The 21,450-nt window shown below is 36.7% G+C and overlaps 1 protein-coding gene across 1 annotated transcript; it reads right to left on the minus strand.

The window, feature by feature from the left end:
• Positions 1–365: 365 nt before the first annotated feature.
• Positions 366–21,301, minus strand: HDAC11 (histone deacetylase 11). Its single transcript, XM_088522850.1, has 10 exons — positions 21,201–21,301; positions 19,165–19,313; positions 16,084–16,184; positions 12,366–12,482; positions 10,930–10,972; positions 9,537–9,613; positions 8,310–8,372; positions 7,213–7,309; positions 3,423–3,601; positions 366–667 (listed from the first exon to the last, which is right to left on the minus strand). Coding segments are annotated over exons 1-10 (1,071 nt in total). The 5' UTR covers positions 21,203–21,301; the 3' UTR covers positions 366–424.
• Positions 21,302–21,450: the final 149 nt, after the last annotated feature.

Raw genomic sequence — 21,450 nt, forward strand, 5'->3', positions numbered from 1 at the left:
ACAGAATTCTTATAATTTAAAAAAAACATAATATATGAGGCAAAATTACAAGTTGAGTTTAGCCCATATTTCCCTCATCACTGTCAAAATCATATCATCTGAAATGTAGGTGGCAGTCTTTGGATACCAACTACACAGCTCTATACATACCAGAAAATCCACAGCAATAAGAAGCAATTAATGTTTTCTACAGTAAAACAATCAACTGAAAAACTTTTCAATGTAAGTCTAAATTAGTTCACAAGGACAGGTTGCCTTTCTTCAAGATCAGTTCAGGATACAAACACAGTTATTCTGTGACAATATGCTTTGTTATTCTAAACTCAAGCTAAATTCTTTTTTAAAAAAATATTAAACCCTGTTAATGATGTGGAGACCTCCTTTTCCTGAAACAGTAAATTGATTCCTAATATTTAGGATCTTGTCATTGCAATGACAAATTGGTTAAGTCTTTAGTACATTTCCTAAGCATCTGTTCTACCTTAGGATTTTCAGCTCCACTGGTTGCTAGCTCCTTGTCAATAAGACCCAGGTTGTGCAGATTAATAATAGAATCAGCAATAATCCGCGCCGTCCTCTTCTGATAGCCTCCAGACGTCACCATCAGGATTGGGACTCTGCGGCTTCTGGCAGCCTTGAATACTATTTCATCTCGCTTCACAATCCCCTACGTATTTAAAACAATTACAAAAAAGTGGATATAAATACAGTATTTTAGTTTTTAGACTTCTAGTCTATGATTTATAGCATTGGATAAGTGGCTAAGCCCTACATTTTATATTAGGAACAAACTACTTTCAAGACTCTAGAACAGCTTTAAAAGTTCAGTCTTAAAAAAAATACCCCAAATGTCTTTTACTTTGTTTTTAGAGGATACAATAGACTGAAGCCTCCTTATAAAATATCCTAGAAGAATTCTTGCCCAAAAATCATAAAATCTAAACTCATTGCATGAAACAGGTGATGAACTGAGACAAAAATTGCCCAAATTCACAACACTTGTTTGTGCATAACTTCTGTAGTGCTCCTTAGTCTTACTCTACTAGTCTTGCTCTACTTAGTCTTAGGCAGATGCTAAGCAACCAGATCAGTTTTCCCACAAGCCTGCAGGAGAATGGAAAATTCAAATCAGATCTCACATATCAGCAGCCATTAGCTTAATTTTAAGCTTCTAGTTTCGTTAATAAAAGTCTTTATTTTATGCTAGAAGAGTATCAGCTCTAAATTTCGGTGTGAAGGAAATCAGAGTTGGAATAAGAAAAAAGGATTAAAAATGCTACGAAATATAGAAAATCATAAAGAAGCAGAAGTGGTACAAAATAAACATATGCTAGTTGGAGAGTAAAAGCAGAGGAACCCTTTTCTGTAGCTAAATTAGGGAATACTGCTTTACCAAAAAAGAGAAAGAGAAACCAAAAAGGTATGTGGTAAAAGGAAGGAATAAAATTCAAATCTAACTGCAAATGTTTTGTAAAACCATGCAATGATAGAGGTTTCTTTATAGTTTGAAAGGCCTAGAAAAGAAAAGAAAGCAGGACTAAAATTAAAATAAGACAAAGGAAACAAGTATTTTATTAGGAGTAATTCCTTAAAGGAAAAAACAGAATGAGCTCTAAGTCCCTAGACAACCATCATTGGATACAGAAAACATTATGACACAAGAACTGTAAAGAGGCACAGTTCATGTGAGCCTAACTTCCTCATCCCTCCTCCTTGATCTCTACTGGACAGTTCTGCAAATATTGATTTTTTAGCATTTGGTTGTTACCCAAAAAGAAAATACAAATGCTGAAAATAACAGCAGGAACTTGCATGCTTCTTCCCAAATATTCTGGCTATAATTTAATTGCCAAGTGCCACTAGTAGCATTTACAGTTTGGGTATTTCCAATAGCCTGAGAATTTGCCAAGACTGGTCAAACGTCATTCACATGTAGCAAATAAGATCAAAGACAGTCTACTCAGCAATTAAAGAAATAAAACCCTGAGCTGCAGAAATGTTTTCTCCAATCAGGTAGCTGAACCAGTGGCTGTTTGGAGAGTGTACTCTGCTTTTTAACTCAGCTTCTATTCAAATCCATCTTCACCTTTTTTCTTTTCCCCCAGCCCCTACAGTCTCTCCTTTACATAGCACCAGCAAGGCACAGCAATTCATTTTCCTTAGCAGCTAACAGCATTCTCTCACACAGCACAAAATTTAAAAAGCACATTTTAAATTCCTTAACATACACCATCACTCTCTATTTCCTTGGTGGTCCCTCCTTTCTGAGAAGCTCTGTTCCATTAACATGCAGCTCAAGCAATATCTTCTCCCAGCTAAAAACTGGACTCCAAGCCCTTTAGCACTTCTTTCCAATTGGAGACTTCTACACGATCACAAGAATAAAGCCTGAGGATCTAGTGCACTTCAGTTGTTCCAGCCCAACCCAGGAAGGGCTTTGCATGCACTCAGAAAACACCAGACTCCCCAGTTACATAGACTGCAAGAATGAGCAATTGCATAAGAAAGTCAACAAAAGCAGCAGGGATAAGGGCTCTAAACAAGCCTGAGAATTGAGGTACCTCAAAACAGCCACTAAGCAGGCTAAGTGATTGCTCAGTTAGAAAGAATTCTGGCAGTTCAATGCATTTTTTTTCCTGTATTGAAGTTGTAGAGAGCAAAAAAAGAACAAATATAAAAGCAGAAAGACTAAGGAATTCTCAGAGAAGAAATCACAGAGGAACTGGAAGAAATAAGCAAGTTTTTGTGTTTTGAGAAGAAGGGAATCTGTTACATCAGGAAAATCAATTCGCCTAAGAAGCTATTTAGAAACAAGAACTACATTAGGGAGTAAAAACATGAAACAGAAATGGCAAAAAAATAAAGCTGAAATGAAAAAGGATATTTCAATAGAAAAAATGCATAAATAAACTGTTAAGAATTTGCAGATAGAGGTGTACAAAGTAGCTAGAATTGAAGCATACCAGAATAGCTTGAAACAGAAGAGCACAGTGAGGAAATGGTGTGCAAGGTACCTGCTGGGGGAGATGGCAGGAGAAACCACAGAACAGGGCTGAGGGCAGGAGGAAGGACTTCCCAAACATAGGAAAAAATAAGTTAAGAGTGAAAAGATACACCTCTCTGGGTACTATTTGGATGTTCAAGAGGAATAATTTAGAGGAATAATTCTCTATAACTTAGAGAAAAGATGAGGAATATTTCAATGGGCACATGAAGAACAAATATTTCACATTCGCAAAGGAAGACAAAATAAACATGGGGAAAGGGCAGAAAAATGCATCTGTTACAGAATCAGGTCCTCTTCAGCTGAAATATTCTTCTCACCTTCGCCTAACAAGCTTCCCCAAGTAATTCATTTTAAGGTCTACCTTCGGTATCTGTTGAGAAGAGGAGCTCTGTACATATTGCAGTATTATACAAACCTGGGGCGAAATAGCAAGTCCTCCCAAAGGATCACCATCTAGAATATCAGTCCCAGCATTATAAACAACGATGTCAGGTTTTAATTCATTTAATGCTCCTTCCACGTGAGTTTGCACCTTCTGAAGATATTCTGTGTCCTCTGTACCCCACTCTAACTCCACCTTCCGTTTTATGGCACCTAGAAAATGTTCCAGCATTATTAAATACAATTTGCTATCAAAGAGATATGCATAAATAAAAAAAGAGCAATCTCAAAATTGAGAGCATCTTGCATTCTCACAGAATCTTGAATTAAAAAGCATTATTCAACAATTTGTTTTCCCAGAATGCAGCAGCAAATATAAGCATAATGACCTGGAAAAAATCCATTGAAGAGAGAACATTTAATGTACAAAAAATTCTCAAGGACAGTAAGTAGAAAATGTTATTGAAAAAGAGTAATCAGCAAAGAAAATCACTAAATTAAAAACTTAAAGGGCAAGGAAAAACATATAGAAATATGAATATAGAAAATATAGAAATCTAATATAGAAATCTAATATAGAAATCTAATATAGAAATCTAATATAGAAAATCATTTGTAAAAAAACAAGACACAATATCACTAAGATAAATAAACAAGATTGATTAAAAATAAACACAACCTCACATAAATTCATGATCATTTGCTGTTATGCCCTTTACAACTACATTTAGCTTTGCCCCAAGCATTTACGACTTAATGTTCCTATTCTACAATCTGACCAGAAGCAGCAAATATCTATTCCTAGTTTAAAGCAAATTATTATATGGCATTAGAAGCAAAAGAAGGTTGATGAAGTAGAAAAGGGAAGAGACTCAAGATTATACATTCTAGCTTAGGGGATTCTTAGGCAGTTAACGCAACATGAGCTAATCAAATTATTCCAGATGCCCTTCAAGGTATGACTTTTGCCTCAGCATACAGTATGCTGTAAATTAAATGGCTGGGGCTGAATTTTAAGTGTGGTTTCACACCTGCTGAGCGTGCATGAATGCAAGTGACACAATTCATACTAATAATTGCTGGGCACTTCTTTCCCCATTTTTCATCCTTGTCCAAGATGAAGAAAGGTCTTTTCCTTTCCATGTCCTCCTCGTATCAAAAATAGTTTAAGATTTGTTTCTTTACAACATCATTTCCTGAATTCCTTTCTTATTGTTATATATAAAACCTTCATGAGGGTCTACATAGCTGTACTCCTCTGAACACTTGAGAGTCTCTTCAGGGTAAAGAGGATAGATAGAGCTTTAAAGAATAAGGCAAATGAATTAGCATGGGGAGCAAATACAAATTGCTCCCATGAAGCCATTAAGCACTAACTGAATAAGATTCCATGCTTCTTCAGGCATCCTGCCTTCCTCTCCACACAGAAACCAGAACTACAGTGCTGGATAATTACTCAGCTCTGAGTTACTGATAGACACAGGGAAAGATGTGCAAGGTGAGTTGCTCTCCTTCCTCCATCTACTGCTAGTTAACGAAAACACTTCTAAAGCCTTAAAGATGGGTAAAAAGACACTCTGTCCAACAGGAAAGCTTTTCTAGGCACTAAATTGAGCTGCAGCTGTTAACTTTACATTTCTCGCCCTTCAGTGAACTAGGCCTTTTCCCCATCTATCTTCCCTTTTCCTCTTCCTAAGCTTCTTTGTAATTCCAAATCACTTCAGAGACACAATATGATGCTCAGCATTGCAAAATGCTAATTAGTCTTTTTTATAAGTGTGCAAAAAAACTCAACTTGTGCAGAACAGACTCATCTAATAAAACGGGTGAGAAAGAGTAGTAAGTCCAGGGAAACAACAAGGAGTTAGGATTTACTCTAGGGATTCAAATTGCTGTACTTCCATTTCCCTCTAAAAGATCCCCCTCTGATGTCATCCTAGGCTGGTCACTTAGCATTGAATTCTTATTTAGGAGCATTATTCAACCTACAAGAAACTACATATTTCTGTACTTTAGGTCACCACCTTTGGTACCTCATGTTTCATCTGTAGAAAGGGAACAACTGTACTTCCAGCTCTGCAGGAACAGGGAAAAAGCCCCAGCACAGAGGGTGCACCACAACACTCCTGCTGCAAGGCCACCCCAGTGCCTGGAAGAGCTGGGGCTCAGGAGGGCCAACTGATCAAGAAAAACCCAAGGCAGCTCTAGCACAGACACAGGGCGTGCTGCAATACGCACCGCACCGAGCCTCTCCAGACAGCAATGCTTTCAGGAATGTCACATATTTGTCTCAATACAAATGACCCTCTCCTCCCTCACACTCCCACATCAAAGCAATGTTTCAACAGAACTTGCAGCAATTTAATCATTACAGAAGTTTTGGAAGCAGAATTCATTATCAATAAGGCCTATGCCCTCAAAATGATTTCTAGCATATATTAAGATCATTTCATGTAACTGAAATATGTAAAATTTTACATGGTACATCTACTCAGAGTGGATTTATTTTTCTATATTTTCATGCAATACAATACTCAAAAGCAAAGAACTTAAACATTGAAGTAGAAATGTAGGATATCAACACCAGTTTACTTCTTCCTTCTAAATTCAGTATTTCAAATGGCTAAAAAAAATTCTGTTTTGGTCTTAAACCATCCATTAGAAATGTCATTTGATACATGGAAAAGAAGGGTTTTTAAAGCCTTCATTTGCCTATGATTATTCCATTAACTTACCTGATGTGCTTTAAAGAGTCATTCTTAGAGCTGGTATTATGAAATAGGTATAATATTTTCCAAAACTAGTAGTTTTAAATAGGAGTTAAACAGAAGTACAACATATCACAGTTATCTTACTATTCTAAACTTGGTATGAGTTTTTGAATGGACTGCTACCATTAGCCACAGTAATAACCTCCTACATTCCAAAGGTTTATTTGTTAGCAAATCGGTTGCATTTTTTTAATGTTTAAAAGAACTGCAAAACCCTGTCAGAGAACACAAGACTAGTTTTGCAATGGATACTTTTCCACTGTATTTTAGAAAAGCAGCTAAACAGGCATAATGTGCTTAAATGAAAAATTGCTTTGTGCACAGATTAGAGCATAAGTACATTCTCCCGGAACATTTAAGAAAAATCTCATCACTAATGGTAACACTTTTTAACCAATATGTGCTTTAACATGTGACCTAAAAAGCCCAAGCATGTGATACAAGTCTAAAAAACATATTTAAACGTGAATAAGCATATTTAAGTGAATAATTCTTTATTCAGCTCTTCCTAAATTGTAGTTGCTCATTGTGACCTCCAAATAGCAGCTTGCTTCATGTGTTTTTTGACCTCAAAACAGCAGCTGTCCAATATTGTGTTCAGACTACTCCATGACTTTCCTTTTATAAATGAAAGCTCAGAGTCTGGAACACTTATCTTCAGATCTCATGTACAGAGTTATAGTATTAACATGAAATACTCTCCTTGAACTCTCAAGCCCCTTGTACTTATAGTATCTTACACACTTTTGCTTCCAAGTCACCTCCCTTCTTTTTGGGGAAGACTTTGGTTTAAGGCCAAAAAAGCTTCTAGGCAAAAGGCATACAAAGTGTACCTACAGGTTCAGGAATCATTTTTAAATGCTTCTGACATCCCTGTGAATACTACAGCATTATTACAATTTGGAGTTAAAATGATCACCAGAAGTGATATATTCGATACCAAAAAACACAAACAAAAAGTTTTGTTAATACTGCTGCAATGAGACTTGGTAAATGAGAAGTTAACAATCTAGTAGTTTCTCATTTTTGAATATTAATTTCAAATATACTTACGTTTAGCAAATCCATCCCCTGGGTAAATATATCTATTGTATGCATCCATAATATATACTCTACTGTCATCTATGAAGTCCCTCTCATGGCCATTCCCCTGAAGGAAATTCACGGTTAGTTTTTTTTTTTTTCCAGCACGCCCACAGAGCCAAATCTACTAAACTTCTGTTTTGAATTGTACAGTTCTGGAGGGGTTTGATAATATCAATATTTTTGTGACTTAAGACTGTTAATATTACAAAATTTACATCTCCATGTCCCTAGAAAAGTAACAAAGTATCACAGTTTACCATATAAGCAAAAATTACAAAGGTAACTGACCCAGAACAAAAAATGAATCTCTTACCTTGCAATTTTGAAAAAAAGTCATTTCCAACATTCAGAATAGCCTGCTACAAGGATGCTTTAAAATATCTGACTGAAGTTTTTCCAAGAGTTCAAGTCTTTGTGAGACAAGTAAAATAAGTTTCTAAAAATGTATTTAGTTTGTAAAACTAAACTTAATTCAATAGTTTTAATATACATAATTTCTTCACTTTTATTTAGAACATAAAATTGAGGTACACTAATGAGTTTGCAAAACAATGTTAAAAGTGTGCTTTTATCCACTATCAGAATTTATGTGGGACATCCCACCCAACAAGAGATTTACTTTCAGTATCCACAGTAAATCACTTGCCCAGGTGAACAGATATACACTGTACTACATTAGCTTGAAGTCAGGCTTTTCACTACCAACAGCGAAGGTCAAATTCATCTCCTGCAAAAGGTGCTGTAATTATCATGCATGCTGAACTAATTCTGCTTGAGAGACTTGTTTCTTCTGGGACACTGAAATAGTCTGTTATGCTACCAAACAACATGCAAACCAAAAATAATTTTATGTCCAGCCACATGATGGAGCTACAACTCAGTTAAATTTTGACTGGTTTAATAGCCAGTTGCACCATAAAACAAGCTAAGCTGTTCACAGCTTCTATTATCTATGATTAACCCCATATTCTATGATTCACCATTTAATGAAACTTTTGGAAATATGCTATTCATCACCCCTGTCTAGCAAAGCATCTGCAGTACTGAATACAGGTAAGACTCACCTGATGAGCATCCAGATCAATAATTGTGGCTTTAGACACTCCTTGTACTCTTTCAAATAAGAACTGAATGTACAAGCAAAGAAGAAAATGAGATAGTTAGGTGATGCATTAAATTGAAAGCTTGAAGCTTGCAGTTTTGATCTGAATGAAGCGCATAAGTGTATACACTTCATCTTTTAAATAAACAGCTGTACAATTTCAAAATCCTTGATAATGAAAGCTGTTTACTTCACATAAAAAGTATGTTTATAAGATAAAAAGCCATCTACACATTTGCATCATATGCATAAAATGAGTGAAATATTTCATGGACATTTCTGCAGGTGGCTACCTGAAAAGGTGTGAGGAAAAAAATCTACTCATCTACTCATCTCTTTCTCTCCAAGTGCCTGACAACGTAGAATCAAAATTTTTCTACATCATATACTCTAACTTGTGAAATGGACTCCACATGCAAGGCAAAAACCCAAGAGCAGCAGATAGCCAAATGAAGTCCATTGTAATGTGCCCTGTTACATTAGCATGGGCTCTGCACAAGACCAGCTGGTATGTCTTTGCATCCCACAACAGTCAGATAAACTCATCTCAGCAGTGATGTCACCAGACACTGTAGCAAAGTTAGTGACAGAAAGAACAGGAAGAAAACAGCAAACACCGAGGGTTGGGACAGATAAAGCAGCACAGCTTCTGAAGTAGCAAGGAGCTAACTAACACAGATCACAGCACATTTCTCAAATGTGGCTCATCAGCAAGAGTGGAGAACTGCACTGTGAAGACAGCCAACTGTACAAGTGCAGAATTCCAACCCTGAGCCTTTCCCACACCTTGATTCTGAGAGGATTCCTGTTTCTAAGTAGGACTTGTCTGTAAACACTAAAACTCACAGGGACTTTTCAGCTTCAACTGAAAGACTGGAATAATTATCAGTAAAGATACCAAATGACAATCTAGTTAGATTTTAGTTTAACATTAACACCACAACTGTAACTGGTTGTATTTCCATTCATAATTCTCATCCCTGCAATTCTTCACCTCCATAGTAGCTGCACATATATTCTACTGTAACATCAAGTACAACAATTCCAATAACACTCCTACCTGCCCATAGATCATTTTCTCCTATTAAGATGTAAATTGGAATGTGCTTATAAACATGGGTTTTTTGTTTGTGTGTTTTTTTTAACCATGTGAGCCAATAGTAGAAAATATTTTAAAAGTATTTCTTACCTTAATAGCCAGTGTGATATCAGCATATGCACAAAATCCTCCACCTTTGTCACTTGAGCAGTGATGAAAACCACCCCCTAAAATAAACATGTAAACAGCTAAAAACTGAGGAACATGCACTATTCCCATACAGGGAGAGTTCACTTACATGTCCGGCTTTTTTGTTTTCACTTATATCATACCTAAAGCTATGAATTCCCTCTAGAACAGCACATAACTGCATCTATCTTATATTTGACCAGTCACGCCACTGACTGCCGATATAAAAGGGAATTGTCCTTTTAATCTAGTAAATACAATAAGAACTGGGTAATACACAAATGTAATATGTGGCACCTAAATGACACTCAAAGTGCAACTACTCCCAGACAAATTATCAGAGTTGCACTTCGTTCATGCCCTCATTTGCACAAAGTCAATTTAATATCAGGCAATTGGAAAATAGAGTTTTTCTTTGCCAAATATGAGTTCAAAAAAATACCCAGTAAGAATTACCACGTTGCCACTACTTGCACATGCTGTTACACTGTAAAAGAAAAGGCTTTAGGTTTTTAATGTTTTCTATTTTGAATATTTACTCTGTAAAAATAGACATTATATATGGCTATATATATTGCTAGTAACAGAAGCAAAAGATAATTTTCTGTTTTACTATAGGTTTACTACCTTTTATTTGAAGGTAGAAATTTACTTATATTTAAAAAACAAACAGGACTGCTGTATAGATGTCACTACGTAATATTTACTGCCTTTAGAAAAAACAAGTTTAAGTAGCAGCTGAAAATTACAGCACTGATGAACGCTAGATAGTCTTCAAACAGGGTCTTTATGATAAAATATTGTTTTGGTAGCTTACTGTTTTTACACCATTTGAAAAGAGCAGGAGAACAGATTTTTATTGACTAATTTCTTCATGATTTGTTCATTCATGTTGTTTTCAAGAAAAACAGAATTTAAGTACAGCACTGGCAAGAAAAACTGGTGCAATCTAATTCTCCAGCAACAACCAAGCCCCGGTTTAGCGACATGTGAACTGATTGATGGTAAGGTCCATTAAAATTAAGGTATAATTTAATGAAAATAGTTTGTATTGAAATATTTACCTTTATTCTAAACATTTCATTAATTCAAGCCAAACAGTTTTCTTAAAATAAACATCATATCTTATTGAGTGACCTTTTTCCCTCCCTGAATTTAGTATTTTAACTACAAAATGGCTATATGGGTGAGAGTGGATGAGAAAATAAATCCTGTACTTTCCCTTTTCCTCCGTAAGCCTTGATTTTAGGTAGCTACACTTGAGTCACTTATTAAAAACAGAATACACATAATGCTAAATGAGAATAATAATTTTAAACATGTTAAATACTTAGTTTGCTACAATTTTACTTACCCACATTGATAGCCCAGCCTCTATCAACAGCAAGTTTTCCTGCCTTAAAAAAATTTATAGTAAGAATTTGATGAATAAGCCAATCATTTCACACTACAGGCTGTCCTAAATGCAAATATTGGTTTCTCACACGCCCATCAAGTTTTACTTCTGTAGGTCACTCAGAATTGACCTCTCAATACAAAGCAGAAAAACTATTCTCTGCATAAGTTGAGATAATATTTAATATCACATAAGTATTTTATGCTGGCAGACATACAGCTCAAACTAAACATGCATTGCAAAGATGAACATCAATCCCTAGCAGACAAAAGAAAAACTGAAAAGCACAGGATGCTTGTAGAAAACCTTATTAAAATAGATAAAATCTGAGGTGCTAGTGCTTCCAAAAATGGAAATGTTGGTAAGGACAGAAAAATGAGCAAGCACCTTACTGCTATTCCTGTGACGTAAAATGATGAGAAAAGCTCTAAAAATCCTGAATATAGGTGAACACCTTAACACAGTAGAAGGGACAGAAAAGGATGCCCTGGGAGGCATCATTTAAATGATTAGCACAGATGCTGCCATCATCTAATAAGCTCAAAAAATTATCTATTAGCTAGCATATTATTTCCAAATTCCTAATATATGTAACTTAAAGGATAGTTTAACATTTTCTGTATTTTATCTGCTTATCACAATTGCAGTAATATAGTTTAAGTAGACAAAACTGTTACAATGTAAAAAAATCTACTTATTTCAGGTCTTGCTATTTTTTGGTCTTAAGAAACATGCACATCCAGGAAAAGAGAGAAGAATATTAAGGCGCAATTACAAAACAATTTCAGAGGTAAAAAAAGCAACTTGGAGGGTCTGAGAAGAGCAAGATAACTTAAAACTGAAAACTATCTTCCAATCACAGTGAGCAAGAATTGTGCAGTGACTTGGAAAAAAGTCACTGGTCATTTCTACTTAACAGTTCAGATCAATAAGCAGCAGTTAACTCATTTCACACTAGTTTCAGGATCAAGGAGATGACTTTCTAAACTTCCCCTCTACTGTTAAGTGTGTTAGAAACTGATTGTGAAACTTCCTTTGATATATCTTTGCTATTGTACCAACTCTCACCTTATCTTCCCAATATAAGCAAGTTTTTCCTAAAGGTACATATAGACAATTTTTATCTATTGAATACTTCATGTTATTATGAAAATTTACATAATACACTATAAAAATAGGCTCTAAAATCATTAAAATTGCAACATAGCTCAAACATGACAATGTATTCAAAATTTTTGGAGAGATGTGGATACTTCAGCAGCTACTGACCACTACTAACCCATTTCCTTCCATTAGGTTTTAGGGCTCAAGGCTCCAAATTATACAATCTGTTACCAATTAAAGACTATAATTTTTTGATCTACATATTTAAATGTGACAAAAGAGCACCTTACCATTATTGTTCCTCCTGTTTGGGTTCGCAGAGGTTTCAAAACTTTTCTCTGAACAAGAAAGTTTGGCAGAAAGAGGACTGGTGGAATTTCTGTAATTGTAGCCACAACAAATGACCACTAAAAGTTGGGGGGAAGAAAAGTTCTGATTAACTATGACATTAAGATTCATTATCATTTTTTTTTATTTTACCAAAAAAGAAGTCCTTAAAAGGACCTTTTATACAGCTCAGACTTACATTTTCAGAGGCAAGTGACCAGATATTATCACTAACCTCCAAATTATTGAGGTAGTTCAAGATAGTTATGAGAATCATCACTTAACATCATTATACTGATAAATCAGTAATTCTCCAGTAAGCTCTCAAAAAAACAAAAAGCTAACTGTAAAGTGTCTTTCAGTAGTATTAATAGATATTTGTACTTAACACATCATTCAAATCTAATATATCTTTTCCAGTAGTGAATCAAAAGACAACACTAAGGAGAACAAAAAAAATTAAACTAAATTCAGATAGGTAAGTAAACAGAGTAAGCCTTAGCATGAAAAACTGAATTAAAGACTCTTAAAATATGTTTCAAGAAAATCTTTTGTTCAACTGTAATGTCATGAAGAAAAAGATTTGAAGGTTTCAACACAAAAATATTTGCAAAATGTAAATTGCTTTTATTGAAAACACAAGTAGATTACTTCAAGGAATTCTAATAACACTGCTACCAGCTATGAAATTTCTAAATATATTTCACAGCCTAAGCAAGACTATATACCTCTTCTACACTTCAAATTGTTACCATACTAGAACATTAAGGTACTAAGTATTATGAATTAGAAATCCTATACTAAGATTTTGAATGGATCCCAGTTCCTTCAATATTAGGAAATTTCCGTAGAATCCTGCATATTCTGTAGCCAGATTGTTAGCGGTATATTTACAAATTATAGGATCTTTGGCCAGATTAACCAAAGCAACAAAACACTAATTTGGGAGGTTTCTGAAGAAATAAGCACAAGGTACTGATGATCAACATCATTCAGTTTAAGCTCTTCATACTTTGAAGTTTGTAAAACATTGTTACATCAGCCCTCCACCATTCATGAAGTATTTCACTTTTGTAATATAATCAAATGTGATAAAATTATTTTGCATGATATTTAGTTTTTAAGCAAGCATATCATAACAAGCTAGATTCCATCCTCTCGCTCTAAAATGGAACAAAAATTATTCAGTTCAAAACAAATTTTGATGTCCTATCTGAAAAATCAGGAAATTTCAGAAAATTTAAATAGGAGTTAGATTTTTAATTAATTCCACAAGGAAGAAACAGTAGCAATAAAAACTCAAGTAATCTGCAATCCTATTCCAGATTTTTGAAATCAATGAAAGACATTCATGCATAGTACAAGAGAAGAGTACACAAATCTGTCTATTCAAGGTTGAAGATATTTAAAACAACATTCTGAGTGAAGTCACTGCTTTAGACATAGGTTAAGTTCTTTGCTATGTTAATGTATTTCTTAAAATACAGAGAGAAAGTCAAAGGTCTTCAAAGGTAATCAGGGAAGGGGAGAAATCACCACAACAAGACCACTCATGTTATTTTATGCACTGCACAGAGACCTTTCCTCCTAATGCAGAACTAAGTTTACAGTGTTACCTGATCTACTTTCTGTATAGTTTTCAATAGTCTTCAACCACTCAGTCTATGTTTAGGTCAGCTTTTCCAGCTACTGTTAAGCTCACTAAACACCTCCTCCTCTCCTAAATGTGCATGGAAGTCCAATAGCAAATTTATCCCCAAAAATATAAATGAAAAATACTCAAATGATCTACTATTTAGAGCATCGTAGGTATTCTCAGAAATGCAGACCTCTTTGTAGTCTTCAGAGATGAGATAACAGAACACCCTGAAAATTTGTCTCAGTAATATAGCACAGTAGATTTTGGTTAAGGAAGTACAGAAGATACCCCGGGTGTTTTCACTCTCATCACACTTCCATTTGCAGCTAAACAGTTATTTTTAGTGCTTGGCAGAAATTCTGTAGCATGAGAAGTAGCATGAGAAATATCATATCTTCCTATTTCTACAGTTGAAGGAAACATTTTCCCAAGGAAAGGATCAACCAGAGACATCTGAATGCACAGGACATTGCTTATAAACACCAACAGCAAATTTATACAGCTAGTTCTTTGTAAAGATGTCCTATATGTACTAAAAATACTATATCACTTCAAACTTGAGCTATGCACATTATACCTTCTTTGCTTCCAAAAGGGATTCAGTAACAAGATGTAGGTGGTTCTATGGGATCAAAAGCTCAGTGGCACGCATAGCTGGAATACAATAACATCTAATGATGCATGAAAGTTCAAGCAAGTTCATAGCAAAGAAGGAAAAAGTGCAATAGCTCAAAAAAGGAAAAGTGAACCAAATGGACCTCTTATATAGAAAGCTCTCATATAGAAAAATAAAGCATTCCAGAAATAGCATTACAAGCATTCTTTCACTGTTCAAGGGCAAAGATGTTTCTCAAGAAAGTCTTCTTTTTAATTACTCAAAACATCTTTCAAATACAAATATCTTCTCTGCCCTCCAAGTAGAGTTGCCAAGTACAAATGTTATCTACACTCACCCAGTATCCAACTCCATCTACAGATGGCCAAAAACATTTTCAGAGATACCTCACAAACATTTGGAAATGCCCAGTGTGTTCTTTATTCATTGTTAATACGTAAACTGACGTGAGGTGGTTTTGGAAGCCTTTATATACAGTTAACTTTCAAGATTATAATTAAATCCTGCCTCTCTTGAGCCTCTATAATTCATCTTTCAACTTTGTATTCCAGTAATATAGGCAGGGTCTACAGTACAGCCATTACTTCCCTCCCATACCCAGAGACTGACAACATGATCCTTAAATATTCTTACGGATTACATAAAGCTTGAACCCATAAGGAATATCTTGCATTCATAATACCATCAATTGTAGAGTCTATTTCAGTGTTCTTCAACACATGTTTTCAATTATAGAACTATATTTTAATAAACAAAAACTCATCCTTTTAATGACAAACTCTATTGCTAATAAAAATATTGACTTGGTTTCAAACTATTTTCCTTATGTTCATTTAACACTGCTGAAATATCATTTTAGATACAAGACTACACAAAAATAGTAGCACAATAAGCAAGAATTATTCTATGTTAAGTGCTTTGAAGAAAGTCACATCAAGTCCAATCCAAATTAAGCAAATTATACTTATTTCCTTGGAGTTCTTTCCTCTAAGTGCAGAAAGTCTTGATTCATGAAACTGCTCTTCCAGATATAACATGATATTTAATTTTTACTACATTGCATTGTAACATACATAACAAACTCAGTTTTTACTATGGCGACTGAACATCATTAAATCAAAGGAAAAAAATCATGGACTTGACTTGCTAAAAAATTAAATATCAATTTATGTTGATTTTTGAATTACAGCACTAACATAACATTTTTTATGTTACCTTTATAACACAATAGACCGTCTTTTGTTCCCCTTATAATTTCAATTTCCTATTTTTATAATTTTCCTTTAGTATTCTCAATGACATTTAATTCATAATATGATGCCACTCTTCATAATTGAAAAGTTAATTCTACAAGGAACTTATTAGAATATTTGTTGCCGTTAACAGTAATTTTGACAGCTTGCTTGAAAAGCACATCAGTAAGTACCTTTAATTTATTAAGGTATCGCCTTGTATGAACAACCAAGAGATCATCTTCAGTAGCTTCTTGTGCCTGTACAATCAAGTCATCTACAAGTAGTTTTTCTTCTGAAACAAGAGAAATAACAATTGGCATTGTGTATTGTGGCATGGTGGAACAGGGCAAGGTTAGCCAAAGACAGTACTTTGCAAACCCTACATCTAGATGTAAATTACTAACACCATTTTCATTTACTTGTTTTTACAAGTTCTCCAAATACATACTCTAAACATCTAAGATATTAAATTGGCGTGAATATAACAAGTATTGTTTATGGAGAAAGTTTTCAGAATGCAAACTTCTCGTTCTAATTGAATAACAAGTAGGACAGACAGATACAGTAAGAATCACAAGACAATGTAGGCCTCAATGCACTAGAGAAATCTTAGTGCTCATACCAACAAGCATTCACCTCCAGTCTTTAATATTCTTTAACAAATTCTACAACTGACATTAGTATTTAATTCGCTAAATCAGAGAGAAAAAAAATCAAGACTCAAAACAAAATAATTACTAGGATGCTCATGGAATTCAGACTTAACTGGAATATTTAACTCTGGCAACCACCTACACTTAGATTCAGTAAATACCTACAAGCATTCCCCCCCCGCCCCGCCAACCCCATTTTAGTAACCAACAAGTTTTACAAAAACAAATTAGGAAATCTCTCCAAGACTTCTGCATGAAGCAAAGATAATACATCTTTAAGACATAAATGTAGCTGTACTTGCCAGAAAATTCTGTTAAGTTAGGTGTGACAAAAATAGTGCAGAAAAACCTGCTGCTTTGTATATTATCATGACAAATAACAAAAGTATAACAGCAATCTTCCTAGACAAATTTTGATATTTAGTTACCTGAGGTCTAAGACTATCTATTCTATTTTGTACTTCTATACTTGAAAAGGTAGAACTTAATGCATTTTTTCCTGAAGTGATATGTGAGAACTCAGTAACAATTTGCTGCAGTAAGCTTAGGTTCCTCCTGGGACTTGGGAAACATTTTCATTCATTCTTGTGAGACAGAAAGCCAAAGTGCTAAGTGTCATCCTTCTGAAGGTAAAGGTAGAAAGTGAGTTTTACCCTCCATCTTCTAGGAAACTATCAGCAACAATGTTGCTGACAGATGCTACAAAAATCAAGAAGGTTAAAAATCAGGAGCTTCCTGGTATATTTGGTGGCTTCTTCCTCCTTTACCAAGTCTAAAGTGACTGAGAGCACAGATTTTCTGTGAAAGATGGAAAGACATTTCACAGAAGAATTAGATGAAAGCCTTTAAACATTACTGTTTAAAGCACAATGGTTAATTAGCACAATGGTTATTGAACCAAAGACTTAAGGTCATTAGAGGAAAGATGCAAAACCTCACGAACTGAAGAGAGACTCTTAGAATGTTTTAACTGACATACGAGTCAGCCTGGAGCAAGAAGGACAGCACTTAACTGCAAAGGATTATCAGCCAAAGGACTACAGAGCTGAAACAAGCCCAACTCTGGCACCACCTTTGTCTCAGCTAGAGTAAAAGCATGGTGACTTTCTGGATTTTTCCCCCTCCAAACTTGATCAGCAATCCTAAGCTTCAGATAAAGAGATTTTATAGGAATTCTAATCTTGGTTCTTTCATTTATAACTCCTTAAAGTATTTCTACATATATCTTTCAATTTGATTAAAAAACAAATGCCATTACAAGAATTTCTGCATTACAAGAATCAGAGGCATTTCAAAGCTGTGCCCAAACATTACCACAACATCCCATACAGAATATGTCTATTCAAGTTGTTGTGAACTTTCTGCTCGAAAGGAACTGTTTGCCAGACTGTCTGCAGTCTCAGAACCAACCACGCTCCATGTCCATTGGATGCAGCAAGCTAGCTATTAACACTCGTGCCTTTACAAGCCCAATGGAATGTTCCCTTCCTGGTTTCACCTGATCCACAAGCAAGGGAAGCACGGTGGCAACATCCAAGTCGTACACACTACTCCCTGCATTGCAATGCAGATCTTCCAAGTCAAACCATTTGTCGGCTTGCCACTAACACAGGGGAAGGATTTCCCATCCACTACAGCAAAACTGGAGTCTGTGTTCAGTTTCAGGTCTAGGTTTAGTCCTCAAAACAAAAGAAAAGCTAGAAATGCTAGAAATGCAAACAGCAGTGGTCTCCAAGAGTTAATATGTATGAAGAAAGTATCTTTACTATTTACTAAACATTTTTAAATTGTCAAGTATGCAAACATGGAGCTCTGGACAACTAGTATAAGGATCTAGCATTTTGTACCTACCTCAAGTTATGCTTAAGGTCAAGATTATGGCGCTAACTTTTAGGGTAAGCGTGGAAACAATCCTCAAACTCCACATACTTGTTTATTGTGAAGGCCAAGCAACGAAATTCTACACAGTTCTTGCTTATATTTGGATTATTAAGAACAGAAATATTTTAGAATAGCCCATTGCCCTACTGCATTCATGTTTCTTCACACTCCTTACTCAGTTTCATTAAGTTCTCGGCCAGAAAGAAATAATCTAAACCTGGTTATTCTGAGGAGAATCAGCCACGCTCCAGGGAGGGCTGGCTGTTCAGTGAGCTTGCTTTTGCAATCTCCTTTCAGGAGTTCCACTCAACAGAAACCATGCCTGGAAAGAAAACAGAACTGTGGCTTATTCCCTAGAATACACTAAAACATGTATTTTCAAAGGACTGAGACACAAATCTATTTATTAAAAAGCCCCAGTGTAAAATGTTTGCTCCAACAATAGACACCATGCCATCTTTTAAATATCACATATGCAATTTCTTTAGTGATACACAACAGATGGCATTGAATTCACCTCAGAAATCCTAACAACCAACTTATCCTGCTAAGATTTAAGTCTGTAAATATATAAAAAATGAAGGACTCCAAATACAAATAAAGCACAGCTTAAATTTTCAAAAAAAAGCAGTGAAGTACAGTCACTATTACACTGACAATTACTAGCACAAATCTGTAATTTCATTAGCTTTTGTGCAGTTGTTCGTCTAGAAGGTAGGTTCCTTCTTGTTATTTTACCTTTCAAGAAATCGATTACTTTTCCCCACTTCCCTGCATCAAAAGGATGCAGTTTCTCAAGTCCCATGAATGTGATGTTGTAGTCTGGAGAATATACGATAGGCCAGTGTGTTGATGGAACATCCTGATACAACTCAGTTCTGTGAGGCCTTTAAAAAATAATAAAAAAAAAGCTAGTCACCATTTCCAGCAACTGTGAAATTTAATTATTTTTAACTCAACCCCAAATTTCAGATTGGGAGTTCCCACTGATATCAAATTTTATTAAGCATGGTTCCTGAAGATGCCGTGCCCATTGATTACCAAAGGCAGCACTTGCTCCTTGTCTAATTGCTCTTCAGCAGTAGCACTGGCAAGATCATCTCCTTTCTAACATGCACAGTTAAGCTCTCAAACAAAAAATAGGGGGGAAAAAAAGGATAACAGAAGACTAACTTCATTACAGAAATGAATGAAACCATTTGCTTCCCTCCTCCAGCCTTTCCAAATTCATTAAGTGGTAACGTTATCTTGGAACATACATTTAGCTTCCAGTCAACATAAACTTAAATATAGCCCCACAATACAAGAGGGATGTGGAGCTGCTGGAGAGAGTCCAGCGCAGGGCGACAAGGATGATCAGGGGCCTGGAACATCTGCCCTATGAGGAGAGGCTGAGGGAGCTGGGCCTGTTCAGCCTGGAGAAGAGAAGGCTGAGAGGGGATCTAATCAGTGTCTATAAGTACCTCAAGGGAGGCAGTGAGGAGGATGGTGCTGGCCTCTTTTCACTGGTGGCCACTGACAGAACTAGAGGAAATGGCCACAAACTGAAGCATCAAAAGTTCCACAGGAACTTAAGGAAAAATTTCTTAACAGTGAGGGTGACAGAGCACTGGGACAGGCTGCCCAGAGAGGTTGTGGAGTCTCCTTCTCTGGAGATCTTCAAAACCCACTTGGACGCAGTCCTGTGCCACGTGCTCTAGGTGACCCTGCGTGTGCAGGGGGGTTGGACTAGATGACCTCTGGAGGTCCTTTCCAACCTTAAGCATTCTATGATTCTATGATATTTTGAGTCTGTAGGTAAACAGTTTCAAAAGCCCATTCTTTCTACATGTGACACATGTAAGAATGTGACAGAATATACATATTAATACAAGACTGAAACAACTTTTGAAATTGTTCTTGGAAGCAACAGATTATTTTACTATCAGCTCAGAAAAAGTTTTTTTTCATCTGTGTATCACTCAACCACAGTACCATACTCCCAACTGCAAATCTCATGCCCACAACTCTACTGATCACTGTTGCCTCTCTAATTTTTATGTTTCCTTAAACTTAATAGCACAGCCAGCTCAGAACCCTCCTTCACAGCCTCTTTAGAGGACAGACAAGAAATGCTGTGTCTGGCATTTAAAACACAGATATTATCTGTTCAGCTAAGGCCTTGGTCAAGAGGCCAGACAAAGGGGCAGTTTCGTGTTCACATGCACCTTCTCCACCTTCTTCCTTTGCCCCAAGGCCAGTGTTACCCAACCAGGCTGGGACACTCCTCGCCCTGCAAAGCCCACTTTGCAAAAGGCTTCACAAGTTGCTGAGCAAGACAGAAGGGCCCTTTGTCAGATGCACAATGCAAACAAAACCTCCCTTATTTTCAGCCTAAATATGCTCATTAAAAAAAAAAAAGCCTTTTAAAATCCAATTTAAAGACAACAACAGAACACAAAGACACAATTGAAGTTTTAACTCAAGTCTGCAGCTTTAACTCCCACACAACTCCTGCTGTGGAGTCAGGCCGCAATGGACAGTCCTGTTTGGCTCGGAGAATGGACACTTTCTGCAAATGAAACGCACGAGGAAGCCCCAAAACGCTCCGCTGCTGGCCCCGAAAGGCCCCTCAAGGCTGCGAGGGCCAAGGGGACTGCGCGCTGCGCCGCGGCCAGCGCCGGGAGCGGGGCCGCCACCGCCGCGCCGCCCTCGCGACGGCCCCGGCTGCCGGGCGGCCCGGGCCACTTCCCCGCGGGCGCCCTCCCTCCCTGGGCCCCGCGCCCGGTACTCACATCCCCGCGGCGGGCGCCGCGCACCCGCAGCGCCGCCAAGGCCGCCAAGGGCGCGCGGGGCAAGGGGCGCCTCGGCTCCCGCAGAGCCAGCGGCCCGGCCCGCCGCACCGCCCCGCTGGGGCGGAGACGAAAAGCGGCCGCCTCAGGGCGGGCGAGGGGCGGGAACCAACAGCTTCGGGCCACGCAGCACCGCAGAGCCCAGGAAGCGGCTCAGGCAGCAAAGGGCTGGGTGGCCGTTAACGGCTTTGGT

The sequence above is a fragment of the Tinamus guttatus genome, unplaced genomic scaffold (genome assembly GCF_059628265.1).
Source record: "Tinamus guttatus ecotype Peru unplaced genomic scaffold, ASM5962826v1 Tinamus_guttatus_pri_ptg000169l, whole genome shotgun sequence".
In the NCBI taxonomy this organism is placed as follows: Eukaryota; Metazoa; Chordata; class Aves; order Tinamiformes; family Tinamidae; genus Tinamus; species Tinamus guttatus.

Bases quoted from the DNA above. Each gene is read 5' to 3' on its own strand.
- HDAC11 (XM_088522850.1), bottom strand. The intron at 12,483-16,083 runs GTACTTACTGAT...CCCAACTTTTAG, and splicing joins GATACCTTAATAAATTAAAG to TGGTCATTTGTTGTGGCTAC. The intron at 668-3,422 runs GTTTGTATAATA...TTAAATACGTAG, and splicing joins GACTTGCTATTTCGCCCCAG to GGGATTGTGAAGCGAGATGA.